Below are 16098 nucleotides of genomic sequence, written 5' to 3' on the forward strand. Positions count from 1 at the left end.
GCCCGGAATCCCGTCCTCGGCAGGCGGATCCGCGTGTCCGCCTGTTCGCCGGCGCCGCAGGGCTCGCAGGGGCGGCGGCGCGGGCTCAGACCGTGAGCCACCCAGACTAGTTCGGAGTCCGTTCCTGCAGCCACTCCATGCCCCTGCGCCTCTCTGCCTCTCTGAGGCCTGAGACTGGCTCGCCGAGCCCCCCACACCCGGACCAGCCCCGTCCGCTGCTGGGAGCCCGGCCGTGAGGGGCAGCAGGACGTTCCTGAGGCCGCGCCGGCACACGAGCCCCGGGTCTTTCTGGACAGTCCTGAGCTCTCCGGTCGGTCTTCGCTCCTGGGACAGAGGTCGCGCTTGTGCGCTGACCCACGGTCCAAGAGACGAAAACTGGTAGTGGCGACCGGGCACTGAGGACCACTCGGGCCAGGGCCGAGGCCGGGGCGGGACCACAGCCGCCTCCGCTCCGCCCCTCGGCCGCCTCTGAAACGCGGAGCGGATAACGCCAGGGGAGGGGCGGCCGCGCGGGTAGTTCCGCTCCGAGGGCGGAAGTGGACGCCCAGGTCTCGGCCGCTGACCAGCCAGCGACATGGGGGCGTCGGTGCTGGAGGTTTCTCACGTGTTTTGCTGCCCGAACCGGGTGCGTGGAGCACTGAGCTGGAGCTCCGGGCCCGGAGGACTTCTGGCCTTCGGCACGTCCTGTTCCGTGGTGCTTTATGACCCTTGGGTAAGAGAGGTGGCCAGACACCCACCCTGTGTGCTTCTGGGGCCGAATCTGCTGGGTGCGTTCGGGGCGGACTGTAGACGCTGCTCCAGAGCGAGGAGGCGGCCTGTGCTGTCGGGTCTGCTTGGGGAAGGGTGTGTGGGCGAGGAGTCTCCAGTGGGCGCTCCAGACTTGCCCCTCTCCGTCTCGCGCGCTGCATCAGCGTGGGGTCACCATATCCTACAATGGCCTGTTAGCCCCGCATAGAAATCCGAATGATGACAACGTTTTCTGAAGCCTTCCGTGGGAACCGTAGTACTGTTAAAGAATCAGTTCGGGTTTAAAAGATTTGGTAGTTAGGTATGGATTAAATCCATTATCTCATTTCTATACTTCCCTCAGTGTTATTTAATAAATTTTTGTTGCATTGAACTTCAAAAAAATATTACTTGTATTTTAGTTTCGGGAATGGACATTTTAAAGAAAGTGCCATTGGGGTAAAGGTCATAGAGGATGGGGGTCCTAAGCACTAGTTATAAGGCAGGACTTATCATTCCCTGAACTTCACCCAGCCGGTTGTTTTCTTGGCCCTTTAACTACTAAACTTGTCAAGTGACTAGTTTTTGCTTGCTTCCTAGAGTTCATTATGACCCCATTCCTACTGGCTAATTTTGGACAATACAGTTAGTGTTGCTTCTCAAAAGGACCCTCAGTATAAAAAGTAAAGTGCTGGAAATTAAAATGCAGTGCAGGAGATACATATATTTCTTATTGTACTACTTTATTAATTTGATTAAAAATTCCTTTATCCTCACATCCGGTGCAGATTCAAATTTATATATGAAATAGTTGTATTTGTTTTTTTTTTTATCTCGAGTTTGCTTGCCTCCTCCCCGTTTTTGCTTCTTGTTATTGCCATGCACTGTTCACTGGCAAGAGAAAGCACATAAAACCAAGGATAAACTTTACAGTGGCCGTCAACTGAGGACTGATTCAGAAGTCTGTCTTTCTGCAGCCATTTAAGGGATTTGTGCCCTTGCCTTCTATCCCATTTTTATTTTTAGTGATAATCTGGTGGCCATGTTAGAGGATTTTAACATCAAAATAGAAGTATATTGAGCCTAAGAAGTACTTTGTTTTGTTAAATATTTGCTGGTTGGGCATTTAATTAAATATAAGAATAAGAGCATGTCAGATGCTAAAATAAAGTTTGGGGGATGGTGTTCATTCAGCAAATTTTGGGGGTTTTTTTTTGGTGAGGAAGATTGGCTAACATCTGTTGCCAGTCTTCCTCTTTTTGCTTGAGAAAGATTGCCCCTGAGCTAGCATCTGTACCAGTCTGCCTCTATTTTGTATGTGGCATGCTGCCACAGCATGGCTTGATGAGTGGTGTGTAGGTCTGCGTCTGGGATCTGAACTCGCGAACCTCGGGCCGCCGAAGCAGAGCATGAGAACTTAACCATTACACCACTGGGCCAGCCCCCTTTTCAGCAAATTTTTGAGGACCGTCTATGGGCTAGTCCCGGACTGGGTGATGATGACACAAAGATAATGGGTAATAACTCCTACCCATCAAGAAATTCTCAATCTAGTGTGAGAGACAGTGAAATACAAATACCATAAATTGTTTCCCAGCCTCATATAACCCATGTGTGAACTATATTAGTTTATGCATATTTACTTCTGTATACCTTTTTCTCAGCTATGAGAGTACCAGTTGTCATTTAAGCAGATATGAAGCCATTGCTATTGGCAATAAATAGAGAAAGGAGCTGTAAAGAGGATGGCACTGTAGACACAGAGGTAGTATCTTCATCAGTTAAGTAAAGAAAGCCTAAGTGTAGAGTGATGTTGGTGAAAGCAGCAGTCTGAGGGTCTGCTGGGAACCTGGCTGTAGACCCTGAAGGAGTCTGATGTCTGAGGATCTTGGTAGTTGTGGCCTCGTGACCTTTTGTCATTAAGGCTGAAGAACCCAACATCCAATCAGCCATAGCATGCGAAATGAGCCGTGAATTTGTATTTATTAATCATGAATCCCTCTATTGAAGAAGTTTTTTGTCAACAAAACCCTCAAATTGGTGCAAGCATGGTAGAAGTAGGCGCTGAGACCTATGGGAGCACAAGGAAGAGGTTCCTTGTCTAGCCTGGGGCGTCAAGGCAGTCTTCCCAGGTGAGAAGGATGGCGGCGGAGGATGTGTGAGCAGGAGCTAGGCAGATGAAGACCTGAGAGCTCTGTGTGATGAGAGCATAGGACACTGGGATTGTGGAGTGGTGAAAAAGGCAGAATGAATGGTTTAAGCCATGGTTAAAAGTTTATGAATTAAGGAAGGCAATTCTGTTTGAAGTAGTCCTGAACTTTTTATTAGCATCAAAAGCACTGAAATCTGATTTTTATTAATTTATTAATTCCTCTGTAGGGTAAATTCTAATGTACTAACTGATATTTTCTTTTCTAAAGAAAAGAGTTGTTATCACCAACCTGAATGGTCATACTGCTCGAGTCAATTGTGTACAGTGGATTTGTAAACAGGATGGTTGTAAGTATTAATCCGATTGTTAAAACTGATCTCAATTGTTTGCTGATAAAGTATGATTAGTCATTTTTTCATCACTTCTCCTAATTCAGTTTTAGCTTATCTGATATTATACAGTTGGAAAGTAGAAGAAAGATGGTCTGCCCAATGAAGTATCTGATCTGTACTTTTACTTTATAGCAATTGAAGCATGGATAACACAGCAGTGCTTAGGATGAGGGTAGAGGCAGCCCCTGACTGTGGCAAGACCCCTGCCATCGCCCACAGCTTTTGATCGAAAGCCTGTAAACAGAGCCCATGTGGGGGCCCAGGCTGGGATTCAGAAGATTTGGCTTCAAGGCCTCTCTCTGCCACAGACAAGCTATTGCTTTTTTAGGCAAAACATCACGTCTCTCTTGACCCCAGTTTGCACATTAGTAATATCTGAAAAGTAAAGACTTGGACTGGATCTGGGGACCTTTAGAGGTTCATGACACCTGTGAGGTCCAAATTATTTTCTGAATAATACTAAGAAGTTATTCACAGTTTTCATTGTCATTCTATCACAAGTTTGCAGTGGCGTTTTCCAGCGGCTATATGATGTGTGATATTACAACAGATTAAATACGGAAGCAAATACAAAAATCCAGCTGTATTCTAATAAAGGCACATGTTAAAGAGATTTGCAGAAATGTAAAACAGTGCCTCTCTTCTCATTAATTTTTTGTCTTGGAAAATAGAGTCCCCCTTACCCTGAAAAGTGTTATTTATGTTAGCATGTAATGAGGTACATTAACACGTAATGTTGTTATTTTTAAGTAAACTAATAAGTATTTTTCAAATTTCTCAGTTTTAATTTCTAATATGGTTAATATTGGTACATATAGTTCGTATAGACAAAAGCCCTCTAGGGTCTTCAAAAAATTTTAAAAGCGTAAAAGAGTCCTGATACCAAACAACTTGAGATTGCTGGACTAGATTATCTCCAGGTCTCTCATCTCTAAGATTCTGTGACTCTGGAATTTTTAATTAACATACTGCTTTTATTTTTTATTATTTTTTTAAATTTTTATTTATTTATTTTTTCCCCCCAAAGCCCCAGTAGATAGTTGTATGTCATAGCTGCACATCCTTCTAGTTGCTGTATGTGGGACGCGGCCTCAGCATGGCTGGACAAGTGGTGCATTGGTGCGCGCCCGGGATCCGAACCCGGGCCGCCAGCAGCGGAGTGCGCACACTTAACCGCTAAGCCACGGGCCGGCCCTAACATACTGCTTTTAGATGGTGCTTCCAAAATCCTATGGAATTTCCTCAAGTGTGTTAACTATACCTGCTGTAGTATTCTTATGGACTTTAAATTACTTTTATTTTTCATTCCATATAATTTATTGAGAGCATTCTGAGCCAAACACAAATGCAAAATTTCCTGAATTTGTGAGACTTTGCTATGATTTTATCTGTGACATTAAAAAAAGTTAAAAAAAAAAGTTTAATAAGCTCCTTATTTCACTTGGTAACGTGGGATTAGTCACACTGGTCAAGAAAGAGTGACTGTTAGTGCAGATATTAAAACACAATTGTAGGGGCCGGCCTGGTGGCACAGTGGTTAAGTGCGCGGCTGCACTTCAGCACCCTGGGGTTCGCAGGTTTGGATCCCGGCCACACACTGATGCACTGCTTGTCAAGCCGTGCTGTGGCAGCGTCCCATATAAAGTAGAGGAAGATGGGCATGGATGTTAGCCCAGGGCCAGTCTTCCTCAGCAAAAAAAAAAAAAAAAAAAGGATTGGCATCAGATGTTAGCTCAAGGCTGATATTCCTCACACACACATGCACAAAAAACAATTGTAATTATGTTAATTGCCACCAAGTGATATCAAAGACTTCTGGAATCTTAGTATAGGAATTCATTATAAAATATTAATTTGGGCTTATATATTTTATCTTCCCTTTAAAAGTGAGGTTACATAAAATGAATTACTTATGTATCACTGTAATCTATAACTATTATAGTTGATTTCCTCTAAGAATAGGGCTCTACTGCCAGATAATTCAGATATTCTTTCTAATCCGTGTATCAGTGACATGTAAAACTTTAATAATACCATTTCGTATTCTTAAAATATCTGATTTTTCAAATATTGTTTTCATGTACCTTACAGTAATTCTCAAAATCATGTAGTTAAGTAAATGGCTTAAGTTCTGTGACACATGAAGAAATTAAAGCCCAAGATCACAGCCGGGGGCAGCAGGGTAAGACATGAACCTGGGACTTCTGAATACAAATCTGATGTTCCTTAGACAATCCCCCAGCTTATTGCCCTAAATGTCTAGCACATAGGCCAGAAACAACAAATACATGGAAAATCAGAATCAAAATTATGTTAGATTATTTCCCCTTTTTTGGTTCTTTTTCCTCTTTCTTCTTTTATCAACAAGAAGTTGTAAATGTTTAAAAGAGCGATTTTGAAATATGTGTCTGATCTCAAAAACATGTCATACTTGAAAGCAGCAGCTGACTATAATGTCTCATATATGTTATTCCTGTCAAAAGTGTTTAGCCTGAATCTTATCATGAGGAAACAGCAGACAAATCCAGATTGAGGAACATTCTGCAAAACAGCTGGCTGGAACTCTCATTGTCACAAAAAAAGAGGGACTGAGAAAGTATTCTAGATTAAAGGAGACTAAAAAGATGTGAGAATTAAATGTGCAATGTGTGGGCATTAGATTCTGAATCCAAAAAAAAAGTTTTGAAAGACGTTACTGGGACAATTTGGGGAAATTTTAATATGGACTGTATATTACGTAGTGATACTATATAAATGTTAAAATTCTTGAATGTGATAATTGCGTTGTGGTAATGTGGGAAAATGTTCCAGTTCTTAGAAGATATATGGTAAAATATTTGAGGATCAGAGGTCTTAATGTCTGCAACTTATTTTTAAATGGTTTGTCAAAGACAAAAAAAGTCTGTGTATATACATCTAGAGAGAGAGAGCAAGACATTAAGCAAATATGGCAAAATGTTAACGGTGAATCTAGGTAAAGGGTAGATGAGTATTCTTATAGCTTTTCTATAACTGAAATTTTTCAAAATAGCTGGGAAAAAATAACCAAACACATTTACTGAGATATTATTTTTTTCAGCTCCTTCTACTGACTTAGTTTCTGGAGGATCTGATAATCAAGTGATTCACTGGGAAATAGAGAACAATCAGGTGGGTATAGACATATTTATACAGTCATGCATCAGTTAACGACGGGGATACGTTCTGAGAAATGCGTCAGGCAGTTTTGTCATTGTGTGAACATTATAGAGTGTATTTACACAAACTTAGATGGTATAGTCTACTACACACCTGGGCTATATGGGTACTAAACTTATGGGACCACAGTCATATATGTGGTCCATCATTGACCGAAACATCATTATGAGGTACGTGACTGTAGTTATAAGTAATGGGTATTATATCTACTTTTATTTTCAACTTTTTTCCTTATTTCTACTGTGTTCTTTCTTAATGAAGTTGCCTCATTCTTGCCTATCAGTAATCCAGATCCTGTATCTTCCATATTTCACAGGCCCTGTACCCTTTCAACTAATATCTGCTCCCATATTCATATGTCGTCAATCGTTTCTGTGAATTTCCCATCATTTGGGAATAGTTTTCAAACTGCTCTTACATGGGCTGTTTGTTCTATTTTCGACGATAGCAAATATTACTGCTGTGTTCATGGGACAGCTGTTGCCGTGTGGATATAGATTTACATAAGCCTGAGTGATATTATAATATGCAATGCTGGACATGAATGGACCTCTACTGATGGACATTTAGGTTGTTTCTACTTGTAAGCAAAGATTAAAACTGAAAAGTTAGTAAAAAAAAAAAAAAAAGTGCAGTAGATATTTGAACATCTGCTGTGCAGGAGATGTATATGAGGCAGAATCCTATTCATGAATCATGTACATAGGTTTGGAGGCAAAATGTACTTGAATAACTAACATACAAAGGTGGCTCCATGGGTGGCGCTCTAACTTGCTGTACCACAACCATGGTGCTGTGCGAATTCAGAAGAGATTTAAGAGATGGCCTTTGAGTTGAGTCTTAAAGTGTGAGATGATTTCCTGGCGAGGAATTAAAGAGGTGAGGATTCCAGGTAGGAAAAATGCGTGAATAAAAGCTCAGATGAGAAAGGAGACCACATGCTCAGGAGTATCCAGTTTTAACCAAAGCCTGCAATGTCATTAGGCAGGGCTTTCTAAAGTTTGTTCAGAGAATTGTTCATCTCTCAAGAAGTTCTGTGTAAAAAGGAATCTGTGGCCAATCAAGTTTGGGAAACACTGTATATCCTATACCTCTCTTACAGAGTCCTGATGCACATGAGCAGTGAAGACTCTGAAAAGTTCTGATATGGACAAACCTGCTTATCTTTGTTTAACTAACATTTCCCAAACTTATTTCGTGTTTGTTTTTTTTTTCCCCTTTTAGATCTCTTAGAATCCCTTGTAACTCTGAGGAATACAGTTTTGGAAATGTTTTTAGATGATAGATTGTGGGCACTAATATTAGAGAAGTAGAATAAGAGAAGATTGTGTGCGAATTTGAATACTAGCTTTAAAAGTTTGTTCTTTACTAGCAGGCATTTGTAAGTCATTGATGATTTCTAAGCAGAGGAGTATGAATATCAAAAGAAGATTAATCTGATAGCAGTGTGCCAAACTAGAAGAGGAAAAATATGAAGGAAGGGATATGGGGTGTATTCGTGAAGGAAAAATGATTTGGGCATTGATTAGATAGTTATCAAAGGAGTGAGGAGCTGTTGGTTAGGAGAATGAGTGATCAAAAATGGTGATATTCTTGAGAGCCCAGAAGTAAATGCACACATCTGTGGACAGCTAGTTTTTGACAAGGGAGCCAAGAACATACAATGGAGAAAGGAAAATCTCTTCAATAAATGGTGTTGGGAAAACTGGACAGCCACATGCAAAACAATGAAAGTAGACCATTATCTTATACTATACACAAAAATTAACTCAAAATGGATTGCAGACTTGAATGTAAGACCTGAAACCATAAAACTCCTAGAAGAAAACATAGGCAGTATGCTCTCTGACATCAGTCGTAGCATCATATTTTCAGGTATCATGTCTGACCGGGCAAGGGAAACAATAAAAGAAGTGAACAAATGGGATGACATCAAACTGAAAAGCTTCTGCACAGCAGAGGAAACTGTCAACAGAATGGAAAGACAAACTAACAATTGGCAGAAGATATTTACAAATCAAATATCTGATAAGGGGTTAATATCCAAAATATGTAAAGAACTCATACAACTCACCAAGAAAAAACCCAATTAAAAAATGAGCAAGGGATCTGAATAGACATTTTTCCAAAGAAGATACACAGGTGGCCAACAGGCACATGAAAAGATGTTCAAGGGGCTGGCCCAGTGGCGCAAGCGTTTTAAGTGCTCGCGCTCCGCTTCGGCGGCCCAGGGTTCGCCGATTCAGATCCCGGGTGCGCGCCGACGCACCGCTTGTCGAGCCATGCTGTAGCGGCATCCTGTGTAAAGTAGAGGAAGATGGGCATGGATGTTAGCCCAGGGCCAGTCTTCCTCAGCAAAAAAAAAAAAAAAAAAAAGAGAAGGATTGGCAGATGTTAGCTCAGGGCAGATCTTCCTCACAAAAAAGATGTTCAAGATCACTAATCATTAGGGAAATGCAAACCAAAACCACAATGAGATGTCACCCCACGCCCATCAGAATGGCTCTAATTGACAAGAAATAACAAGTATTGGAGAGTGTGTGGAGAAAAGGGAACTCTCATACGCTGCTGGTGAGAGCACAAACTGGTGCAGCCACTATGGAAAACAGCATGGAGGTTCCTCAAAAGATTAGAAATAGAACTACCATATGATCCAGCTATTCCACTACTGGGTATTTATCCAAAGAACATGAAAACAGAAATGCATAAAGATATATGTACCCCTATGATCATTGCAGCATTATTCACAATAGCCAAGACTTGGAAGCAACCTAGACACCCATCAAGGGACAAATGGATAAATAAGATGCGGTATGTATACTCAATGGAATACTGCTTGGCCATAAAAAAGGATGAAATCTTGCTATTTGTGACAACATGGATGGACCTTGAGGGTCTTATGCTAAGTGAAATAAGTCAGAAGGAGAAAGTCAAATACCATATGATCTCACTCATAAATAGAAGATAAAAACAACAACAAATAAACACATAGAGACAGATTGGATTGGTGGTTACCAGAGGGGGAGAGGGGAGGGAGGAGGGTGAAGGGGGTGATTAGGCACATGTGTATGATGATGGATTGTAATTAGTCTTTGGGTGGTGAACATGGTGTAATCTACACAGAAATCGAAATATGACCTACACCTGAAATTTATATAGTGTTATAAACCAATGTTAATGCAATAAAAATAAAATGAAATAATTTTTTGAAAAAGGGTGAGATTCTGTCGTAGGGTCCTGGGAAAAAGGTACTTCCACAAAGGAAAACAAGCAAGTAGGAGGGAAGGTGCGGAATTCAGTTGTAGACATGTCATTTGAATTGCTGGCCAGTTACCCAGATTTGTACTCAGAAAGAAAGGGCAGGCATGGAGGTGGGGATTTTGGAGCCACCGAGACTTGAATGAGAGCACCAAAGGGGCAGGTAGCAAACTCAGCTCCTGTTTGGACTGATCTTGGTGGAGGAATCCAGCGAGGGTGATGTGAGCACTCATAAGTGCATCATGTCAGGAGGCACACGATGTCAGTTTGTCCCAATTTTAGTGAAGTTAAGCTGATGGTGGACAGCAAACAGACAGGGAGGGCCAGAGGGGAGAATGTGAGGCTAAACGGAGGAGGAGAAAAGGAGGATGAAAGGCATAAAAGAGGGATGAGGGGAATGAGGATTTAGGGGAAGGGGACACACATGGTAACCTTAGGGGCTTAGAGGTTCCTTCCTGTATGCATTTCCATGCACACAGGTGTTCAACACACCTTGACTTCTGATAAAGAGAAGTAATTCTAAGCTGGTATAATGAGAGGTTTGAGTCTTTGAATAGTGAGCATTGTTTTTTAAAAAGCTCATGAGTTTGAAAGATTTCTTTTTGAGTTCTTAAAATTCTCTGATGGCTGAAAGGTAACCTTGCTTAAAGATGTGACGTGAATATTTTCAATAGATTTAATAATTTAGGGGATAATGATACAGACTCAGGTTAAAAAAAAATTTAAATACAGAAAAGTATAAAGAAGGGAAAACCTACAAAATCTCAACAGAGTTAACATTCTGATGAATGTTGTTCCAGATCTCTAGTTTTGTAGGTATAATTCTACGCAAAAGAGATTTTACTGTACCTGAGTTTTTTGAAAATGTTTTTTCAGAGAAGCCAAAGGTGAATGATTAAAGGAAGTTAGTGTCAGACCCTTCTACATAACTATTAATTACCTTCTTAAGTGGCAGAGTTGTGCTTAAGTAGTTGGGAAAACAACTGAGAAGACATTTAAGAGACACCTCTATTTCAGCAGACAGTTTACAGAAGATACCTCTCAAAAGAAGTGGTGGGATCTCACACATTTCGAACTCTAAAAAATAGACCCAAAATAGCAGAAATGATGCCATATGACATAATCTTGCATGACATCAGGTAGACTTGATAAATAAATGGGATTTCCGAGTTCTGTTTGCCATTTCTCCATTTTGCAGCTATATTGAGGCAAGTATCATGAGTGGATGCTAAAAGTATTTTTAAAAGTTTATTGGAGATTAGAATATTTACTCAATCCCAGAGTATAATCTCATGTATTGTTGCCAAAAAAAAACATAGAATGAACTTCACAGTGAAAAATCCTGTCAGACACTATCTTTGCTAAGATATCGATTAGTGAAGTTAACTTCACTAAAATTGGGACAAACTGACATCTGTGCCTCCTGATGTGATACTCTTATGTGGTAATGATGTCAGAGTGTATATTCTGAATCTATTCATGAGGAAACATCAAGCTAATCCCAAAGGAGGAACATTCCACAAAGCTGTCCTGTGTTCTTCAAAAATGTCAGTGTCATGAATATCTGTCCATGGTAATAACCATACATTTGTCTACATCTTTTTTTTTTTGTGCGGAGGACTAGCCCTGAGCTAACATCTGATGCCAATCCTCCCCTTGTTTCTTGAGGAAGATTGGCCCTGAGCTAACATCTGTGCCCATCTACTTTATATGGGATGGCGCCGCAGCATGGCTGGACAAGCAGTGCGTTGGTGCCCGCCGGGATCCGAACCTGTGAACCCCGGGCCGCCGAAGTGGAGCGCGAGCACTTAACCGCTTGCGCCACCGGGCCAGTGCCTCTACGTTATCCTTTTTATTGGCTGTAATGTACGTCTGCAGTAATTTATTTAATCAATTCCCTGTGGATAATTTTAGGTTGGTTGCAATTTTTCACTATTATAAAGAGTGTATGATGAATAGCTGTATTTGTCTTTTATTACTGTTTGTTACACTAGTGCTGTTATCTCCTCAGACTAGATTCTTAGATGTGAGGTTGCTTTGTCAAAGCGTATGCACATTTTTATGTTGTTAATATGGTCAGACTTCTCAAAGTTTACATTCTCCTCAGCTGAAAGGACCTATTCCCAAATCAAACATTTTAATAGTAACTTTAATCCTCTGATTCCAGTTAAATAAAGATGAAACTGATAATTCTTTTTTCATCATGTTTTTGTGTTTCTGTCTGATTCAGCTTTTAAAATCAGTCTATCTCCAAGGCCATGAAGGACCTGTTTATGCAGTGCATGCTGTTTACCAGAGGAGGGCGTCGGATGTTGTATCACATACACTGATAGTTTCTGCTGCTTCGGATTCTGCTATTCGGGTCTGGTCTAAAAAGGGTTTAGAAGGTAGGTTTAGAGATGTTACAATCCAAACAAAAGAAATAGTAATTATCAAACAAATGACAATTGCAAGAACATACTTATAATTTTTTCAGTCTTTCAAGCAGCTTTAAAAATGTTATAATTCTAATCTAGATGTTTGTTTCTTTTACACTTTTTCAAAATTCCTCCATACCAAAATGTTTGTTAATGTCAGTTTGTTCTAAGCCTTTTCATATAAGCCATTTTGTTGTGTAATCTAGATGGAAATTGGCCTTTTAAATTCACGTGGTCAGTAGGGGCTCAAGATTGACTTCTCTAATCTTCCTCCTGATGCCCAGGGCCGTGACGATGCTACCCAACTGCTCTAGGTGGATAAGCTCAGAGTTAGTTAGTCATGGTGCTTTTATTATTTCTTAGTAACATGCCTTCAGACCTTGAACTTTGGAAGTGGATTCACTCTGGCTCTCTCCTTATCTTTTCTGCCTGATACTGATGGTGAGTATCCTGCTAAGTATCTATTAAAAGAGCACTATATTTGTATGTATCCATATGACCAGAACCTAAAAGAAAGGCATTGGGTCTCAATTTTGTATCTAAATGTTTTCATGAAAGAAGTTGAGACGTGGATGACACACTTTTGTCCTCAATATTCAGATGATCTGAGTATAGAACATAAAGTTAAGGGAGGCTATTAGGAATTTTGGTAGCGATTGACAATTTAAATGACTTAATATGTACTCTGGGTTGATATTGCTATTTATCAAGGATATTGTTGACATATATAGGTCTAGCTTAGGAAAATTATCTGACTCTTTAGAAGGTAAAGGTCTAGGATAAGTTGAAAAAGTACTGAAGATGGACCATATGAACATATCTCTCAAGATGAAAGCCCCTTCGTATCCTACACCATGCGAGTTTGTCTGTGACCTCTTAAAATCTCCAAACAGAAAAATTTCCCTTTTGCTATGAAACCTGTCTGTACCTCTTTGATTATCCTTCACAAAGGTGATGGCCACTGTGAGTCATTCTGTCTCTTTGCCGCCTCAGTAACCTGGGGAACAGGCCTGGTGGAGAGAGGCAAGGCCAGCCACCAGGCTCTGTTGCCCTCTGTGGCAGGAGCTGTGAGCGACTCCATGGTTTCATGTGATGCTTCCACTTTGTACAAGGGCTCCCTGGGTGGAGGAACTGCACACATTCTGGTTTCATAGCCTAGAGTTTAATTTCTTCCCATCCACATGTAGGCCAAGTGACTGGAGTTTTTTGTTTTGATTTAAAGTGAGAAAATCTTTAAAAATACACTTTGTGGCAAGGCTTTTCCTTAGAAAAGGAGTTCCTATTTTATCTTGCTCCACAGTCATTAGGGCTATTGCTTGGTAATGTGAATTACTTTTTTATCTTATTAAAGAAAGCCAATTTTACAGTTGTACCTTTCATAGCTTTTTTACCACATATTTAATTACATGCACTTTTATTCTGTTGTCTAATGGCATCATAAATTTTGTTTTACTATTGAATTCTCAAACAAAAGCTAAGATCCTCAAAGTAACAAATATACCCTTAAATCTTTGTGCCGTAGCCATGATGCTAGGCTCAGAGTTGCTCTTCCTCTTTTTTTTTCTGTGAGATCAGCCCTGAGCTAACATCTGCCAATCCTCCTCTTTTTTTGCTGAGGAAGATTGGCCCTGGGCTAACATCCGTGCCCATCTTCTTCCACTTTATATGGGATGCCGCCACAGCATGGCTTGCCAAGCAGTGCGTCGGTGAGTGCTGGGATCCGAACCGGTGAACCCTGGGCCATCGCAGCGGAGCGTGTGCACTTAACTACTTGCGCCACTGGGCCAGCCCCTGCTCTTCCATTTTATTGTTCAGTTGGGCTAAGAACTTTTCGTATTAGTCTCTGGCTGACACGGTGAAATGCTCCCACCTTGCTCTTGAGCCGCTTTTTTCACTGCCCCTTCTATCGTAAATGACACGGAATGGAGGGAAGGACTCTCAGTTAATTAATAGTCATTTTGGGCCAAGTAACCATTTAGTAGAACATTTTAGAGTGTTCATTTTATTCCTATAGACATTTATTGAGCACTTTCAATTTATTTGCTCAGTGGCATGGGAAATAGAAGTCGGGATTCTTCACCTAGAGCTTAGAATCCAGCATAGGTGATAATGGTAACATACGATGGAATACTTACAGTGAAGCCTCTTTTTTCCCCAGTGCCAATATTAGCATGTGGCGATGATGACTGCAAAATTCACTTATTTGTTCAACAAAATGATCAGGTAATTATTGATGTTTTAGAGACTAGAGTTATGTTCTGCTTAATTAAATATCTTAATATAGACTATTTCCAGGTTATAGAATTTTAGGAATGTTCTCATCTAAACCAAAACATGTAATCCAGTAGGAGAATCTTTTTTGACAGTCTTCTGTTAGATAGTTTCTCACTCTGAACAACAAGCAACTGCTGCCTTGGCCGCCACCAGCTCCAGAGCTGTTAGAGGAAAACAGATTGTTAGGCGGGGGAAGGAGAGAAGGAAGATGCCGTAGTAGTGGTTTTTTTCTTAAAAATTTTAAATGAAGTGTAATATACTTACAGTGAATCACTCCTTGGTAGTGTTTATTTGTCCTTCTGAGATTTACCTACACTTTGAGTTGTTAAACTAGAGGAGAGAATTTCTAGAAAGGGGGTTGATTAACTCTAGGCTCATTTGTTTAATAATGGAGATACATGTTTCTTTGCATTCTATGAGAAAGTTTAAAATGGTTGTGAATGTCCAACTATCCAGCTCTTTTCTGTATCGCATCATAGCATATGTCATTTTACCTTGTAAATGTTTAGAGTGTTTGAGGTCTACAGATAGTATATTATCTACTCAGCATTGCTCAGTTAGATGATTTAGATGATTATGAGATTTTTTTCATTCTTGAATGAGGCCTCTATCTTATGTCTAATCAGATAGTGTTCCCATTAAAAAAAAGGATGCATAGGACTGGCTGAGACCAATGAAATCGAAGATATACATGAAAATGCTAAATTCTTACATCAAGCCCGATGATTTTTATCTTATTAGTTTCAGAAAGTCCTTTTTCTTTGTGGACATGAGGATTGGATAAGAGGCGTGGAATGGGCAGCCTTTGGTCAGTATGAAATTTTACTAAAGTACATATGATGGGGACAAGTGTGTGTAACTTACAAGAAAGCAGCCTCTTAACGTTTTAATTGTAAATTTTCATTATATGTTACATTTTTCTATTGTCCCAATTAGAAAGGAGGATACTTATTTCTTCTGTTAACTATTAGTTTTGGTGTTAGAGGATGAAACAAGTTGATGTTTAAAAGAGAACACTAGCTGACTATTCCACATGCAGACGTTCTTGAGAAGCTCTTTGTAGAACTTAGTAGACTGTATATAAGAGTACTACATGTATATAATCATTTATTAGCATTGAATGTATATTTGTCAGTGTTATTAAAAATGAATATAGTTCTAATGAATGGAGGGTAAGGAAGCAAAATCTAATTTTTTCAGGAAATCTAGAAATGTGCATATTATAGAGGAGAAATTCTTACACCTAAATTTAATATAATTTTTTTAAAATAATAAAATTTGTTTTTTTAATTAGGTAGAGATCTTTTCCTAGCAAGCTGTTCACAAGATTGCCTGATACGAATATGGAGACTGTATGTAAAATCGACATCTTTAGAAACTCAGTATGATGATAATATAAGACTGAAGGAAAATACTTTTACTATAGAAAATGAAAGTGAGTGATAATGAAAATATTTGTTGTAACAATGCTTAGGTCAACTAGCTGGTTCATTTATCTATTTACTACACACCTATGTGAAGGTTAGCTTTTCAGAATTATGAGATCGCTGAAAGTAACTGATACTATGCATTTTTCCTTTTTTTGTTTTTATGTGAGGATGAGTCATTTTTCATATATGAAACTTATTTTTCTTCTAAACCATATTAGTGAGATTTTAAAAAATTGCTGAAAGTATTTACT

The 16098-nt window shown here is 39.8% G+C and overlaps 1 protein-coding gene across 1 annotated transcript in view; it reads left to right on the top strand.

The window, feature by feature from the left end:
- Positions 1-397: 397 nt before the first annotated feature.
- Positions 398-16098, top strand: part of ELP2 (elongator acetyltransferase complex subunit 2) — a 48037-nt gene continuing 32336 nt past the window's right edge. The window contains exons 1-8 of the mRNA XM_004422465.3: positions 398-712; positions 3147-3225; positions 6350-6420; positions 11957-12113; positions 12507-12584; positions 14302-14366; positions 15159-15225; positions 15712-15852. Of these exons, the coding sequence (XP_004422522.1) occupies positions 575-712; positions 3147-3225; positions 6350-6420; positions 11957-12113; positions 12507-12584; positions 14302-14366; positions 15159-15225; positions 15712-15852 (796 nt within the window). The 5' untranslated portion in view covers positions 398-574. The remainder of the gene's footprint in view (positions 713-3146; positions 3226-6349; positions 6421-11956; positions 12114-12506; positions 12585-14301; positions 14367-15158; positions 15226-15711; positions 15853-16098) is intronic.

This window comes from Ceratotherium simum, chromosome 14, assembly GCF_057802395.1.
Source record: "Ceratotherium simum simum isolate JZ-2026a chromosome 14, ASM5780239v1, whole genome shotgun sequence".
NCBI classification, from domain to species: Eukaryota; Metazoa; Chordata; class Mammalia; order Perissodactyla; family Rhinocerotidae; genus Ceratotherium; species Ceratotherium simum.